This window comes from Lepeophtheirus salmonis, chromosome 9, assembly GCF_016086655.4.
Source record: "Lepeophtheirus salmonis chromosome 9, UVic_Lsal_1.4, whole genome shotgun sequence".
In the NCBI taxonomy this organism is placed as follows: domain Eukaryota; kingdom Metazoa; phylum Arthropoda; class Copepoda; order Siphonostomatoida; family Caligidae; genus Lepeophtheirus; species Lepeophtheirus salmonis.
This window is the reverse complement of record NC_052139.2, coordinates 4,338,157-4,353,275: the sequence shown is the minus strand read 5'-3', so window position 1 is coordinate 4,353,275 and position 15,119 is coordinate 4,338,157. Positions and strand designations below refer to the sequence as shown.

General features: G+C 32.3%; 2 protein-coding genes and 1 long non-coding RNA gene across 19 annotated transcripts; 1 reads left to right on the top strand and 2 right to left on the bottom strand.

Annotated features, from left to right (window-relative positions):
• The first annotated feature begins 3,266 nt into the window (after positions 1 to 3,266).
• On the top strand, positions 3,267 to 6,708 carry LOC121124559 (uncharacterized). Its single transcript, XR_011781882.1, has 2 exons — positions 3,267 to 3,911; positions 6,500 to 6,708. It is a non-coding gene; the product is annotated as an uncharacterized lncRNA (long non-coding RNA).
• LOC121124558 (uncharacterized) lies at positions 4,648 to 13,278 on the bottom strand. Of its 17 annotated transcripts, none has more exons than XR_011781880.1 (9): positions 12,864 to 13,202; positions 11,985 to 12,022; positions 11,698 to 11,908; positions 10,103 to 11,642; positions 9,740 to 9,975; positions 9,649 to 9,689; positions 8,998 to 9,105; positions 8,275 to 8,346; positions 7,264 to 8,021 (listed from the first exon to the last, which is right to left on the bottom strand). XR_011781880.1 is itself a non-coding variant. In XM_040719716.2 (7 exons), the coding sequence occupies exons 1-7, from the start codon at positions 13,003 to 13,005 to the stop codon at positions 4,879 to 4,881; spliced, it is 1,095 nt and encodes a 364-aa protein (XP_040575650.1). In that variant the 5' UTR covers positions 13,006 to 13,199; the 3' UTR covers positions 4,648 to 4,878. The 17 variants fall into 17 exon arrangements, 7 of the variants coding, with proteins under 7 accessions (XP_040575650.1, XP_040575651.1, XP_040575652.1 ...); XR_011781881.1 differs by having other exon boundaries at positions 12,983 to 13,202; XR_005866339.2 differs by having other exon boundaries at positions 10,103 to 11,908; positions 12,983 to 13,207.
• LOC139906296 (serine/threonine-protein phosphatase PGAM5, mitochondrial-like) lies at positions 12,024 to 12,951 on the bottom strand. The gene is made up of 2 exons (XM_071890940.1): positions 12,864 to 12,951; positions 12,024 to 12,722 (listed from the first exon to the last, which is right to left on the bottom strand). The coding sequence occupies exons 1-2, from the start codon at positions 12,949 to 12,951 to the stop codon at positions 12,121 to 12,123; spliced, it is 690 nt and encodes a 229-aa protein (XP_071747041.1). The 3' UTR covers positions 12,024 to 12,120.
• Positions 13,279 to 15,119: the final 1,841 nt, after the last annotated feature.

Sequence of the window (15,119 nt, the reverse complement as noted above, 5' to 3'; positions counted from 1 at the left end):
AAAAGAAAAACAGAGCAAAGTATATTTATTTAATTGCCAAGAAGGATTTCTAATGTTTATTTTGTATTTATGAAGGATTATTTGTAGATACAACATATGTACGATCGGAATCCCCAGGAGACAATTTATTCATAATGGTCATCGGTACCTACATACCCAATAAAGGGTCAAAGAATCTCACCGCTCTTCAAGTTTTGTCATAAAAAAAATCATTAAAAACAGATTTATTTGCTCTGAAAGAAAATCATTATTAATTAGTATCCTTTACTACTATTTCAATAAAGCGAGCCGTGATATTTGATTTGATTTTATGTTGTTAGATGTCCTTCAAGTCATGCAATATAAATATATTCATCGACATAATTTAATATATTATAACCTTTCTCGGTGCTTTGTCTATTAAAATGAGGTTAAATCTGTATATAATATGATAATTAATAAATGAGTGCGACAAATGGTAGCAGCACGTAACATTTTTTGCTGATTCCAATCAGCTATATCATTGTAGCTTTGGTATAATATAATAATTATTATAACTTCAGAAGCTAGATTTAATATAAAAAGTGGAAGGGAACTGTTTTTTGTAGAAGCATAGACACTACGGCGCCCTCTATCAAGTCAAAATCTAACAAGAATCTTAAATTTTAAACACTAAGAGGAAGTCAAATTTCTGTCAAATAAATGAATATATTCCGTGGAATCATTTTTTTGATATATACAAATTTGCTATGAGCTTGAATTGTCCACATTTCATCATTTCATTTGCAGTCAATGTTATAGTATCCTATCAAGTTTTGCTGCGATACTAACGCCATGCATCAGCAGACGAGCACGTATCTCCAGCACGGACGTTAACACGTCGTTCCCTTTATTACTGCATTATTTGATACTTTTTCTCCACAAGGAAAAGTGAAAAAGGCCCGAAATCATCTGGTAGTTAGCCAAATAAGTAAATCACAACAAATGCTATTCATTTATTTTTAAATTTTCCAAGACTATCTTTGTCATATTATTTCTCTACAATTTTTTAAATGAATAAAAAATATTATATATTTCATAATATTAAAATCCTACATAATATTTTATTCGATACATAATTATTATATTGTTTATTTTAAATATTTTATTAAAAACGTAGCTATACATTTGAATTATTATATGATACCCAAACTTCATTCATAAAAATAATATGATGGCTAACATAAATGCTACGGGCAATGTGCAAAATGCCCGAGAATCTAAAAAATCTTCCGATAGAGTGATCATTGGTCATTTGAACTTCATTTACATTGTCAGGTAAAATAATGGTGAGTAATTTGATTATTAATCAATTCATTGCAAGCAATTTGATCATGAAGGATTTGATTATGATTGTCCTTCATTTATATTTGTATATAGTACATTTTATTGAAATTAATATTGTACTCAGACAATCAAACTTTAGTTTTATAAGAAATTGTCACAAGATTGTCACATTTTATTTTGCAAAATACAACTCGGCCAACAGGTTTTGTAAGTGACTCAATACCTATCACCACTATCCGGAGTTTCAAGGACCCCTCCAAATATATTATAATAGACAGTCGTATCTCAATTCATAATACGGTGAGGATCAAAAATATTACAAAAAATATCGATCAAATGAGTGAACAACAGTGTTCATTATAATAAAACGTATAGTAACATTCCTGAAAAATCATCTGTTCCGTAACGGAGTAGCACGATTTTTACAGGAGAGGCCAAATGTACATTTTAGCGCCCCTATACTATAGAATTACAAATTCATTTTTTTTTAATAATGAGCTCTTTGTTATATTACTTTCTGGTCTTGTGCTTGTTTTAGAAAAGTAATTATGAAGAAATATGTCTTTACTTACATCATTTTATATTTTAGACCATTCGAAAGAAATTATTTATAAAATTGTTTAATTTATGTTTTAAAAATTCCGAATTTGGCACCCTTTGGGCTTCCTATACAATATTCCTCGCTCAAAGAGGGGAGCGTGGATCCTGTAGATCGCCTTACCGCTGCAGTTTCTCAACTAATAAGTTTTTATTCAAGTGTGACACTAACTATTTTCTGGATAATACAAGGATATATAACATAATTTGGGACAAAAGAAAAGTGAGAAAAAGTTTTTGTAATGTTCACGAACACCACCAACAGACGGAAGCAACGGACCGGAGTAAATTCAATAAGAATACCTTTGGATTGGGGGTACAATCATACACTAAAACATATATTCAATAAGGGATTACATTTAGAAGGATGTACATAGTATAAAACTATTAAATATACCAACTCGTAAAACACAAGGTACATTACTATCTATTTAAAACAAATCCCTACGTCATGATCTAAAAGTAAATAAAAGACAATACATAACAGTTTTATAATTGGTCTATGCTCAATAGTTAATACAAATTTGGAAAGAAGATATTTTTATATAAAAAGAAAACTATCTATTTTGACTGGGACCAGGGACTTTCACCTTAAACCATTTTGCCCCAGGACATTTCACCTTACACAATTTATACTTAGGACATTTCGCCTTAAAGCCATTTCATCTCATGTATACGTAAACCTTAATATATAATTATATGAAATTTAGGCGTAACAATTGTTTGTTCTTTATTCAAGTTGATGTTCCTTTTGATTTTTTAAATCAAAAGGAACATTATTTATGACTGTAAAAAGTATTAATTAGTTGTATTCTGTTGAAATATTATTGAAATTTCAATTCATACGTTCGAAATCTCACTATAATCTAATCTAATTATCTAACAATCGGGATTTCCACATCTCTAATAAATGTTTTGGGAAAATCTTTTATAGATTATGTAGCTGTAGTTATTAGCATCAATCAATTTGAATCCAAATTTACATGTCCTCATTTAAAAATCATTTTGTCCACCTTCTCAATTGTACAAGAAGCTGCAGGATAAAAAAAGTACTGGTATTGGACCTGAGACTACGGGGACTGTAAGGAACAAGAATCTAGATTTATATTTTTAATCAGACTCAACAATCTACCATCTAACGATTATTAATCTTCATTTTATTCTCCAATTAAGCGCCTCCTATTTCAATTATTCCATTGAGAGTACTTCCCTGATCTTTTTACTTGTAACTAGAAATAGGTTCAATGAGTAAACATGGAATATTTAAGTATTAAGTTATAAAAAAAAATAAACAGTCAATTTTCTACTTTTATTGAAGATTACGTTATTTCAAAATAGCGTAAATATTATTGATTAGTGAATACTCCTTTTTGAAATAAGGTCGCAAAAATACTAAGTTATTAATAATTTCATCACTTAGGTTAGATCTAAGTTACGTCATAGAAGGTCCAGCTGCACAAATAACTTATTTTGTTTCAACAAAAGATGGTGATATAGAATTAATCTATAATTTTAACATTTGTAAGAGCTTTGGACTAAATTATACAGGCTGGCTATCTTAAATCCAGAACAAATTTAGACCTCAATAGCTTAGCCTTCCTGAGATCTATGTTTATGAAAGCGTATTGATCAGATATTGTTGAAAAAACTGAAAAGTATAAAAAACAAAATTTTTAAGGTGTCCTACGAATACGAACGCCGTGAGGATATTATTGTGTGCCTTCGTGCTGAGCACACGCCCAATGAGATAATGGAGTTTACAAAGGTTCACAAATCAACTGTTTCCCATGTAGCTAAGGATTTCAAGGAGCTTGATGGTCGGGAATACCTTCAAGGAAGACTCATGATCGTTTAAGGCTAATAACTGAGGACAAATTAAAGGAATACCCGATTAACATTAAAGGATATGTGACCTCCTAGCTCGCCGGACCTGAACCCCTCGAACTACATACCATTCTCGAGACAGTGGTCACCATGGAGAAAGAGTTCCTTATCAATACCTGTGCCAGGTGAGAATCTGTGGTTAAAGCTAGAGGTGGTTTGAGTGACTGACTTCACTATGGACCCCTTGATGTAAATCAAATAATTTTTGAATTTCTGGATTAATTTTGGGAAATTAATTGTACTACACATTATACTTAAATTTTCTGATTTAATATCCCCTGCCTTTAAACATATATATATTTTATATGTTCCTCTCAGAAGGGTCGACTGGAGGGGCTGTAACTCCCTCCCCCAAATATCCCAAAAAAAATATTTATTGTAAAAAAAGTTCCTTTTTTTTCCTCCAAAAATTTAATATTTAGAATTTAATTTTAGAATTTTGGTGTAAACAGCTGTTAATTTTTGAAATTGTTTTCGAAAAAATTTAAATGTTTAAATTGTTTTTTTCCGTTTTGGATTTTTTTTTTTTTTGAATACCGATGGGTTTTTGATTTTTTTTGTAAATTTAATACTTGATTTATTTTTTCCTAAAAAATATTTAATTTTTGGGATTTTTTTTTCAAAAAATCAAGCCCTCACATAAAACTTTTTTTTTTTTTTGGCGGCGGGGGGTCCTAATTTTATAACAGAAACAAAAAAAAATATTATCCAGAGCCTGCATTTAAAGAAAATAAAGCATGAAATTTTTTTTATCTCATACTCTTCTTTTTTTTCCTTCGGAAAAAAGGAAAAACAACGGTATTATACATACCGATGTATTCAATTTTTACATAAAAAAAGTAGAAAAAAGTCTTAAACAGCTTCTGAACAAACCTAGTTGTAACCAAGGTATATATTGTGCAATGACATCAGATTAAATAACAAATCAAAAACATTATAGAAGACCATACCTGAAAAAAAAAATATATACCTTGTTACAATTACTTCCTTTTCTATCTTAATTATTTTATTAAAGTTCCTCAGGGCATAGTACTGTATGTCATGATCCCGCCTTTTTCCTCGCGTTTGCTATTAATCGTTATTTACAACAAGTTAAGTAGAATCCTCATCTATATAATAGTCCTCAAGGTTTATTGAAGTATCTCGATAGTCCTTAATCGAATAAACATTGAGAGTGGGGTTTTTATTTTTTTTCTTGATTTTTTCAGCATTTTCTTTTTTAATTCTTTCTGAAAGAAGTGCGATAAATGTCAATTTTATCTTTTTGAGCATAGTTGAAGATAAGTCAGCACACAAATTCCTCGAAAAATTCTCGATGAAACAACTATAATATTGTGCACCAGCGAATGTATTAATTTTTCGTATTAAGGCTCTTTCGATCTGTCTAAAATCATCTTTTGTTACAATGTCCATTCCACCTAAATCCAAATTCAACGAAGCACCCATTAAATCTTTGATTTTTGGAGTTTCTGCATGTTCTTTGGTTTTTTTTAACTCTAAAACTTTAGTAGCTTCTCTCCCCACAATTATCTTGGATTTATTCTTATTTTTTTTCTTTGCCGGATAATCAGCGGAATATTTAGGTGGTTTATTGTCCTTCAAATTGCAAGTGGGTTTATTGATGGTACACTCTAAAATGAAAAATACATTTTATTAATTTGATAAGAATTTTAACATCATCAAATTAATGATTAAAAAAATACATAATTATATTACAAAGAAATAGCAGTTTAGATTTTTTTTTTAAATGATACATCAGGCGAGGCCGTTCTATATATTCAGTTCTATTTTTGCACCCCCGGACGGAACATACAAAGAGTAATGCACCATTATAATTAAGAGTAATTTGATTTGATATAAATTGACAACAGTATTAACGTTCAGCAATTTTCTAGTTACGAAGGTGGTCTAAAAAGTTTCCAACCTAACCAAGATACAAAACATGTACCCATCCTCATATATAAATTATGACTGATTAAATGCTAACGAAATTTAATTATTTTAAAGATCTGGAAGATATTTTTAAAGACAATTGACAGAATACAACCAACCAGAATCGAATTTTCAACTCTTATCTACCTAAGATGAGCCTTGTACACGTAATATTTTTTGAATTAAACGAATACACAAAAAAACTTGTATAAATAAAAAGTTATTGGAAATAATGTTCTCGAAAAAAAATGACCCTCAATAACTGGTTGATTTTTGCAAACATTATGGAACTAAAAATTTGGAAATTGAAAATAATATATCGTTGTAATGTTAGGAGTCCATAATTTAATATACAAAATTTATCATTTTTTACCCGTTCCTTCTTAAAAAATTAAAAACGTTTATGAAATAAGACGCAATAAATGAAAAAAAGAGAAATTATTCAGAAAACATTTTATCTGCTATGAGGTACTTTAACCGTTCAAATTTTTGGTCAGGGTTTATTTTTATATATTAAAAGAATTGTTTGATGTTTAGAAAACCTGCGACGCTGGAATTTGACCTGATTCGAGGCTCAGGGTTCACTTAAACAACCAGTGTTTCTAGGTGTATTATAGCACATTATAGAAGTGCCATTAATACTTAAAAATGTGGCAGTGGTTAAACACCTTTAGGACCCAGCCCTTAACCTCTACAACCTGTGGGCTGAGGATATTAAATAGGAAATTTAATAGCAAGTTTCCTCATCATTCAATAATTTTATTGTCTGAATATAATATAGATTCAACGAAATTCCACACAATAATAATGTCTCACAGTCATATTGCTTCACGACGATGTTACCCAAAACTATTTTGGCTCACAATGATAACGTACACGACAATTTTGCCACACAGCTATTTTACCTATGATATATACAGCATATGAAAAATACATATTTATCATATCATTTTAAAATGAAGTAAAATACACAATCGTTTATAAAATAAATTTAATCTCATTTTTCGGCGAAATGCCTCAAACGATACTGCGGCAAAAATGTTTTCCGTTATTTATCAGCACACACGAAATTCAATCAGCTTTTGAATATAATTGAATTTATTTAGGAAAAAATGTTCATTACTAAGGAATTAAATAATACTGACACCTGCAACGAAAAGAAAATTCATTCCTCTGATTAACAATTCCAAAAAAAAAACACCGGGCAGGCTCAAAATTTCACAGGATTTACATTACTACTGATCTATGTCAAATTCTAGACCTTAATCTAAATAAATAAATATCGTCATAGAATAGGATTTCCAACAAACATTTTCGATTTTGGACCATAGCTCCAGAATGAATTATGGTTACAGTTCTGTGGTAAAACTGTACACACATAGACATTTCTTTGCTTGACCCAAAGGATAAAATTGCACCAATTATGATCGAATAAATATTCTTATTCTGCTCAAAAGGATAACTTAACGAATGAAGAATGACGGTTTGTCAAGAACCATTTATAACTAAATGCAGTGTTTTTAAATAATAATAATACGTATGAAATAACAACATTTCTATATATTTCGAGAATCCGTTATCGGTATAATATATAGATAAATTATATTTATCAAAGCACATAACCAAAGTCTAATAATTGAAAGTTATTTTATGCCTAATATAAAAATGAAGCACTCTTAGATTTTTTTGAATAACTCCAGTAAGTTTGAAATTCAAAAGGGGCACACAATCATATGAGCCATTGAAGTACTATTCATCCTCTTTTCTTAGACTACTGTCCCCATAACATCATTATCATTGAACATCAAAGTTAAACACCACACTAATTGAGGATCATTTTAAACATAATACTTGGATTCATTGTAAAGTGTACCTTAATATCGTTATTCACAAAAATAGACTTAATTGCTTCATGAGCAAACATAAACTAAGAAATAGTGGATGGAATTGGAACGTTCCATATAGCTTGATAAAAAATGGTAGCAAACTCTTAATAGAAGACTATAATGTGTCAAGGGTTCAAATCATTTTCCGCAGTAGATTGAATACATGTTCATCACGTAGTTTGGTTCAATATTTAATAAAACAAGACTTTTGAGGTGCTTGAGCATGTATTGAGTAAAGTTTTAACATGAATGAGATTAGATTCATTCTTATCTCTGGAACAATTGATGCATTGGATTGGAAAGTGACACGACATAAATGAGGTTGATTAACTATTTAGTAGGCGGAGCGCTCTCGCTCCTCTTTTGAAATATTTTTCTTCGTATCTTTTTTACGTGATCTACGCATTGAAATGGATTCTAAAACACAGAAAAAAGTATCAATTGCAGAAATGATCTATAAATACATCGGACTATAAATGTTAAAATATATATTTTTTCTTTTATTTCTTAACTAATGAAATAATTGAGAAACAATTAGACATATAATCTTCAATTTGATGTTATCAGTCATCACTATATTATATAATAATACTTCAACAAGGATAAACTTTTGAATTAGTGCACTAACCTCATTAAAAAAAAACCACAAAATTTAATTATAAAAACTAACCTTTGTTCGAGGGTCTTAATCCATTTAAAAAGCAATCTCTTTCGATTTCATATCCACGAGATTGTCCTACTTCTGAAAATGAAAATAATATATGGATGATACGTTAATACATGATCATACCTATTCATTTCAAATGATAATTAATTAATTTTGTATTTCTAACAGAAGCTTTAAGTCGAGGTCTACGATTTACTGTTTTGATAATATTATACTTATATGAATTTTATAGATACCTAGCTACAAATGACTAGTATTCTATCAGTCTTTATTTATTTGGTCCATTCCAGTCATAAGATCGGTACTAATTATTGTCAGTACTACTACTGATTAGAACCGAACTTTATAAGTTTTAAGACTGTATTTTTTTATTAAGTCATTCATTAGTCACTAACATGAGGAAATCTCTTTCTTTTTTCATCTAAAGGCTTTTCAACTTTGTTAATGCTAAACACGGTTATCTTAATTTAACCGATTCATCAGGATATTAATCAGATACTTAATTTACAGTCGTGCAGACTCAAATTAAAAAAAAAAAACCACAAAAAACAAAAACAATTTCTTTTAATAAAGTTTCATATTTCCAATTATTAGATAGTATTTACTGATCGGTTGATTAATCGTTTATTTTTTTTCTCTCCAAATGATCGTAATTATATCGAGCATTAAAATCCACTATCATTTGAACTCCAGTATTAACTATAACTATATAAAACATGAACCCACCTGAAATAGCTTTTTCTGCAGACCAATCCATTTTATCGATTAAGTATCGACATAAAAAGTATCCTGTACGATTGACTCCATGAGTACAATGAACTCCAATTAGCTTATCTATAAATACATAAAACTGTTATTTTTTTTGCTGAATTGGTTCAACAAATACAATAACTAATTGACAACTCTACAATACCCCAAAAAAAAAAAAAAAAAAAAGTTAAAATAAAAATTTCCCCTTATGAAAACTGCATATCAAATGCTATTATTTTTTAGCTTCTATAATCTATGCTCCAACATTTACGATGGGTGATATGGAAAAGATGGTGGATCAATGGGCATTGAAATAATTATAAAGTAGAATTTAGAAATGAGGCTATTTTAATATAATCATTAATATATACTGATAGATATAAGATTGACTGATAGATATATATATAAGTGTTATATACCAAAAAATATATCCATTGAAATTTAAAGGAATGCCCTCCAATCAGCCATGACATTAATTGATTTATATTCTCATCCATATATTAAAATCAGGGAAATTAGTTAACATTTCTTATCTTGTCTACATGGATATATTTAAAGCTACCATCTTAAGAAAAAAAAAATGAGAAGTGTTACAATACTTTTGGATAGGACTCTTTACATATTTACCCGGCTTGGATTCTCTCACTTCATCCACAATATCAAAAAACCTTAGGGAATAAGAAATAGTAATAATTTAGGGATATTGAGCTACCCTTACTTTTCAACAATGTCTTCTGGTGGAATAACCCGTCCCGGCACTTTGATTTTGAAATGCGTTGCATATTTCAATTCGTAAGGTCTATAATATTTATGCGTTGCTGTGAGGTCGATAACGGATCCCAATTGGGGAATGGTGCCTTCCAGAATAGCTGGAGTCCATTTATCATAATAGGCATCATCTGCCCATCCCTTTTCATAATAGTAATAATTTTCCCAACCATTCTTAAAAAATCTCTGCAATAAATAATTTACTCGTTAATATAGAACAATTATATGAGAAAGAATCTTAAGAAACGCAACATTGAATGAAAACAACTCCAAAGAAATGTTTATTTCTATTAGTTCTAGAACATAAAATCACATTTTAGACAATGGCTGAATTCCCAATATCTTCATTCCCATCTTTAATGTCCTTTTTGCAGCAAAAAATAGCAAGACTCTGCTTCGAGCAATAGCGTGACTCTCTGCATTTTTGATAGAGAGAGTTCTGAAGGCTTTCGAAATAGCTTCACATAAATTTTGCATATATTTAACTAATATATAAGGCTGTAAGCAAGAATGCGAATCTTTCAAAACTTCATCAAATAAGGCCAATTGGTGAACCAAGGATACTGCATCATGTTCATTCAAAAATAGATTTTCATCAAGTAATAGCTCCTCAGTATTTGAAACAATATTTTGCTCCGTTAAAAGACGATATAATCTACAATGATTGTACTGAAATGTATCACTCTTCTTACGAATAGCTTTTTCCCATCGAAAGGGATAGTCCTTTTGTCTCTTATTAGACATATCATGTCGAAGAACCCCGGTCATCCCACATATATCCGCTGCATGTTCCTTCTCTTCATGAGAATTTAAGCGGGTATTAATGGAGAGATCTTGTAGCTCCATTGCTAATTGTTTAGCCTCATCTAAAATATCAGTAAGAAGAATGATGTTTCCCTTTCTGGATGACATACCATGGATTCGACCAAATTTGATATGTTCAACGTTGAGATAAGGGTTCAGAGCATTTAGAATACGAAACAAATTTTGAAAATGAAGGGATTGTCCATTCTCTACAACATAATACATCCTATCAAAGTGAAACTTTTCAGCACGATCCATCGCTGCACCAACATCACGTAAAACATAGAGTGATGACCCATCACTTTTGCAAAGAGGAATTGCTTTGCCCAACCCGTCGTTAAAAGACAAAAGCTCACCACGATTAAGAAGTCCTTTTGATTCTAGGATATCTATAATTTCTGTACAATTGTTCTTATTGTACATGGACTCTCCATGGTAATAATCAAACTCCACACCCAAACGTCGATATACTTGAGCAAGCTCTGATACAGTTATTTCTCGAATATGCTTCCATTGATTCAGTAACGACTCATCCCCCTTCTCCAGTTTTCGGAAGCACTCCTTTGCTTGAAGAACAAAACTTTCGTCAGTCAACGCTCTTTTATTTGCTTCAACATACAATGTATTTAATTCATTTATAGATTCAAGAGAAATAACATCTATGCCCCTTTTCTCCAACTCAGCAGCCAAAAGGCCAAATTGATTTCCCCAATCTCCAAGAAAATTTATGCGAGTAACAGAATGACCTAGGACTTCATTGATATTCGCAACGTAATTACCAATTATAGTTGAGCGAAGATGGCCATAGTGGAAGGGTTTAGCTATATTTGGAGATGAGAACTCAACAATAATCCTCTTTGGAGAAGAATTGAGAGGTGAGAAAAAGGAATCATTATTATTGACCCAATCATCTTTAGTATCAGGTTTAGAGAGTATTTCACATATCAATTTTGAGCTAAAAGAAGAGTAATTTAAATCCCAATTGAATACTTTGTTTAGTGGGTCTTGAGAAACTCCAATAATATGCTTGTCAAGAGGAAAGTTTTCAACTATTGAAGAGGAACATAAATGAGTAAATGGCATTTGAAGACGAATAGGATTTACTTCAATAGTACTAGGACACTTAACAAACTTCATTCTTGAAATAAAGAAGTGGCGTGGGTCACTAGAACATCGAAGTGGCGAGGAAGAAAGTTTCGACAATCCCTCGAATACGACATTTCGATAAAATGAGGACATAACTTGAGTTGCAAATAATCGAATTTTCAATACAATCGGATTAATATATTTGAGGCTCCTCAGAATCCTAGATACACTAAGAAAATAGGTTATGATTAGTATACCATCACTTACTTCACTTAAAGGTGTTTTAAAGGCAATAAATGGTGTACCCGGAATCCTTTCTCCGTGATTATTGTAAACTTCCCATCTGAAATAAGAATAATATTGAAATTTCAGTGAATGCTCCTTATTAAGTTAGAGATTGATAATAAAAAGCTATCCAGACATTTATTCAAAATCCTAAAATCAGACAGTTAACAAATTAGGGGGTAAATGTCCAGAATCCCCAAGGGCTCTTAGAGAGATGCGCCCATCAGGACGAATGCATATTATTGAAAGAGAAGCATGTTTGAGTGAGAGACGGAGCCAAGCCTCCGGTGGGAGTTGAAGAGCCCTACAAACAAAATATCGGATCACATTGGCATGACACACAATGATTTCATAGGAATCTTTCTTTTGTTCCGGGGGAGCGCGATGGAAATAATTGCGAAAGGCGGCTTCGATGCGTGCTCCATCCACATGGTAAGAGAGAGGAGGCTTCCAAGAGGATCTCTTTGGAATGTCTGGGTAGGGAGCTCCTTCTCGTAGGAGCTCATTGGTCGGGAGAAGAGCAACACCACTCTCCAGAATGGAGCTAATGGCAGAGGCCGTCTCCATGGCCCGAGGCATGGAGCTGCTCACAATGTACTGCAACGGAAGATTCAGTTCCTTGAGGCGTCTTGCCGTGGCAAAGGCCTGTTCCCAGCCCTTGGGAGTCAGCTTCCCGTTGGAAAAGTCATACTGTCCATGGCGGACCAGGAGAAGGTAGCGAGTGGCTTTGGAAGGGCTATTCTCTATAAATGGGGCTTACTGTAACCGCGCAGACCCCCAATTTCCCTTTGTCGTTTGCATATTACAATTAGCATTACAATTAGAGTCCCTTGGGAATGAAAAGTTGTTCAAAGAGTTTGAGGAGGGGGAAGTTGGGGGTGAGCGGGACTCAAACATACTTTGACGAGCGTCCCAGTCCCAATCCCAAGAGGTACTCGGACTTAGACTCAATCCTGTCGCGGAGAGGAGGCAACGAACCCAACGCATAGTGAACCTGAGTGAGAGTGGAGTCACTTACCTCTCAGGGATTTTATTCATCATCAACAGCTTCAACTGAAGAACGTGTGCGAGGAAAGTTCGATCGAGTTCACATAAGAGTTACCACTTACAACTAGTTCGTATTTACTATTATTAATATGAATGGGGGCCAATGAGGTATCTCACCAACTCAAAAATACCCCTTTCTATTGGTTTGTCAGCTGTCCATTCCCTCTTCCCCCTTCAGACGTCATGGGCAATAAGTTATTCAATACATATACTCTGTTTCCAAAAGAATAGGAATATAATCTCTTGTTGATCCCTCGTCCATTATATTGTATATATATTGGTCATTTTATTATTTCTATGAAGAAATTTTGGCTATTTTTTTCATAAAAATAATATAATGTAACCTATCATAACTACTCTTTTCATCAAATATTACTAAGTATCGAATAAAATACTATGTATGTTTGTATTATACGTTACATATAATAATATGTAAATATTTTAAAATGGTCAAGAAATAATATGATAGTGATAGTCTGCGAGTAAATAAGATATAAATAGTGGTGGTACGATTGACTTATTTGGCTAACTACCAGATGATTTTAGGCCTTTTTTCTATTTCTTTTTTATGAAAGGTTGCATGATACAATAAAGATAACGACGCGTGTCCCATTGAGGAGCACGTTCACATTGAGAGTAGCTTAAGAACGATGAAACGTTAGACACCCAACGTGTAAGAGAGAAGTTTGATATTGGTCAGCTGATGAGGGAGGAAAAATACAAACAATAGAAGTGCGCAATAAGTAGTAGTAGTGATGGTGATGGAGCAAACCGAATCCTACTTCTCTGACAATATATGTTAATATCACATTATTGTTGTGTCAAGGACTCCTGTAAGCACGACAGGACACTGCGCCCACGCGTTTCCAATATAGGTCTTTGTTTATTCCATATGGAATGTCTCTCTTAAAGTGCTTTGCTTCAAAATAAAGAGTTTTTAAAAGTATTTTCCTAGGGAAGATCAACAAAATAATACAAATGAGGCTATATATTTCTAATAGAAGTGGTATACTATTAGTAATTTAATCAAAATAAACATTAAAAACATATAAAAAAGAAAATGCACTATCAAAAATTACAAGGTTGGTCCAAGTCTACAAGTCGGAAGATTATGATTGAAATTTATCTTTTTTTCTATTAGCTTCTGAATTCTTAGCTGCCATTCTCTTTTTTGTTAAAAATCGGATGTCATCATTCAGTTTAGCACTTGAATTTTTACTCATGGCATTAAACAAAGTGAATGAAATTCTTAGAAGAAAAAGCTGACCAGGATTGTCCATCCTCGCACTTTACTCCCACAACGGTGATAATGTCAGAGTTTAAACTGTCCTGCATCCCCCCAATGAATGTGGCAAAAAATGAAGATGTAGGATTTTGGGGTGACAAGTGAACTATCTTTCTCTTATGAGTAGCTGTGATGTAAGAGAACATGGAGTGATCATAAAGACTGGAGAGGTAGAGAAGGTAGGATGGAGTCGACAACACCATATGCTCATTATGTCGATGAATTCTTTCAGGTTTACATGCTGATTGGGTGGGCTATCGAAGGCTATTGAGTCGGGAGGTGTGTCTCTGATGACCATTAACTCTTGGTATGATGTACAACTGATCTTCTTCAAAGAAGAACCAATATATCTGGCTGCAACAAAGAAGATAGAATTAATTTCTATTTCCTTGGAAGCGAATTGGGAGGCCATCTGGTTGCCAGTTAGTCAAAATGAGCTCAGCTTTACCAGGTCTTTATCCAGCAGAGCTTTAATTTCTGAAGTAGTCATACCTGAAAATTTAAAAAAATAAAATATTGTAATGATATCATTATATTGTAAAAATAATTAATACCTTAATAAAGAAGCTTACTATTAACAAATATTTTATTTACCTGAGAATTTGACAAGAATCAGAATCTTTTTCCCTGCTTCCAGGAGCTGTCTCACTCTGATGTAGTAGATACTTCCCCTTTGTTGTCTATACCCGACGAACCTTCTTTCGATGGGATCAGACTGGAAAATGTCGAGGAGTGCATAGGAGAAGTCTTCATCTAGGAGAAGATACTCTGCCAGATCTGTTGCGGCAAGGCAAGTCTGCTTTGTTACTAGGAAGAGGAAGGA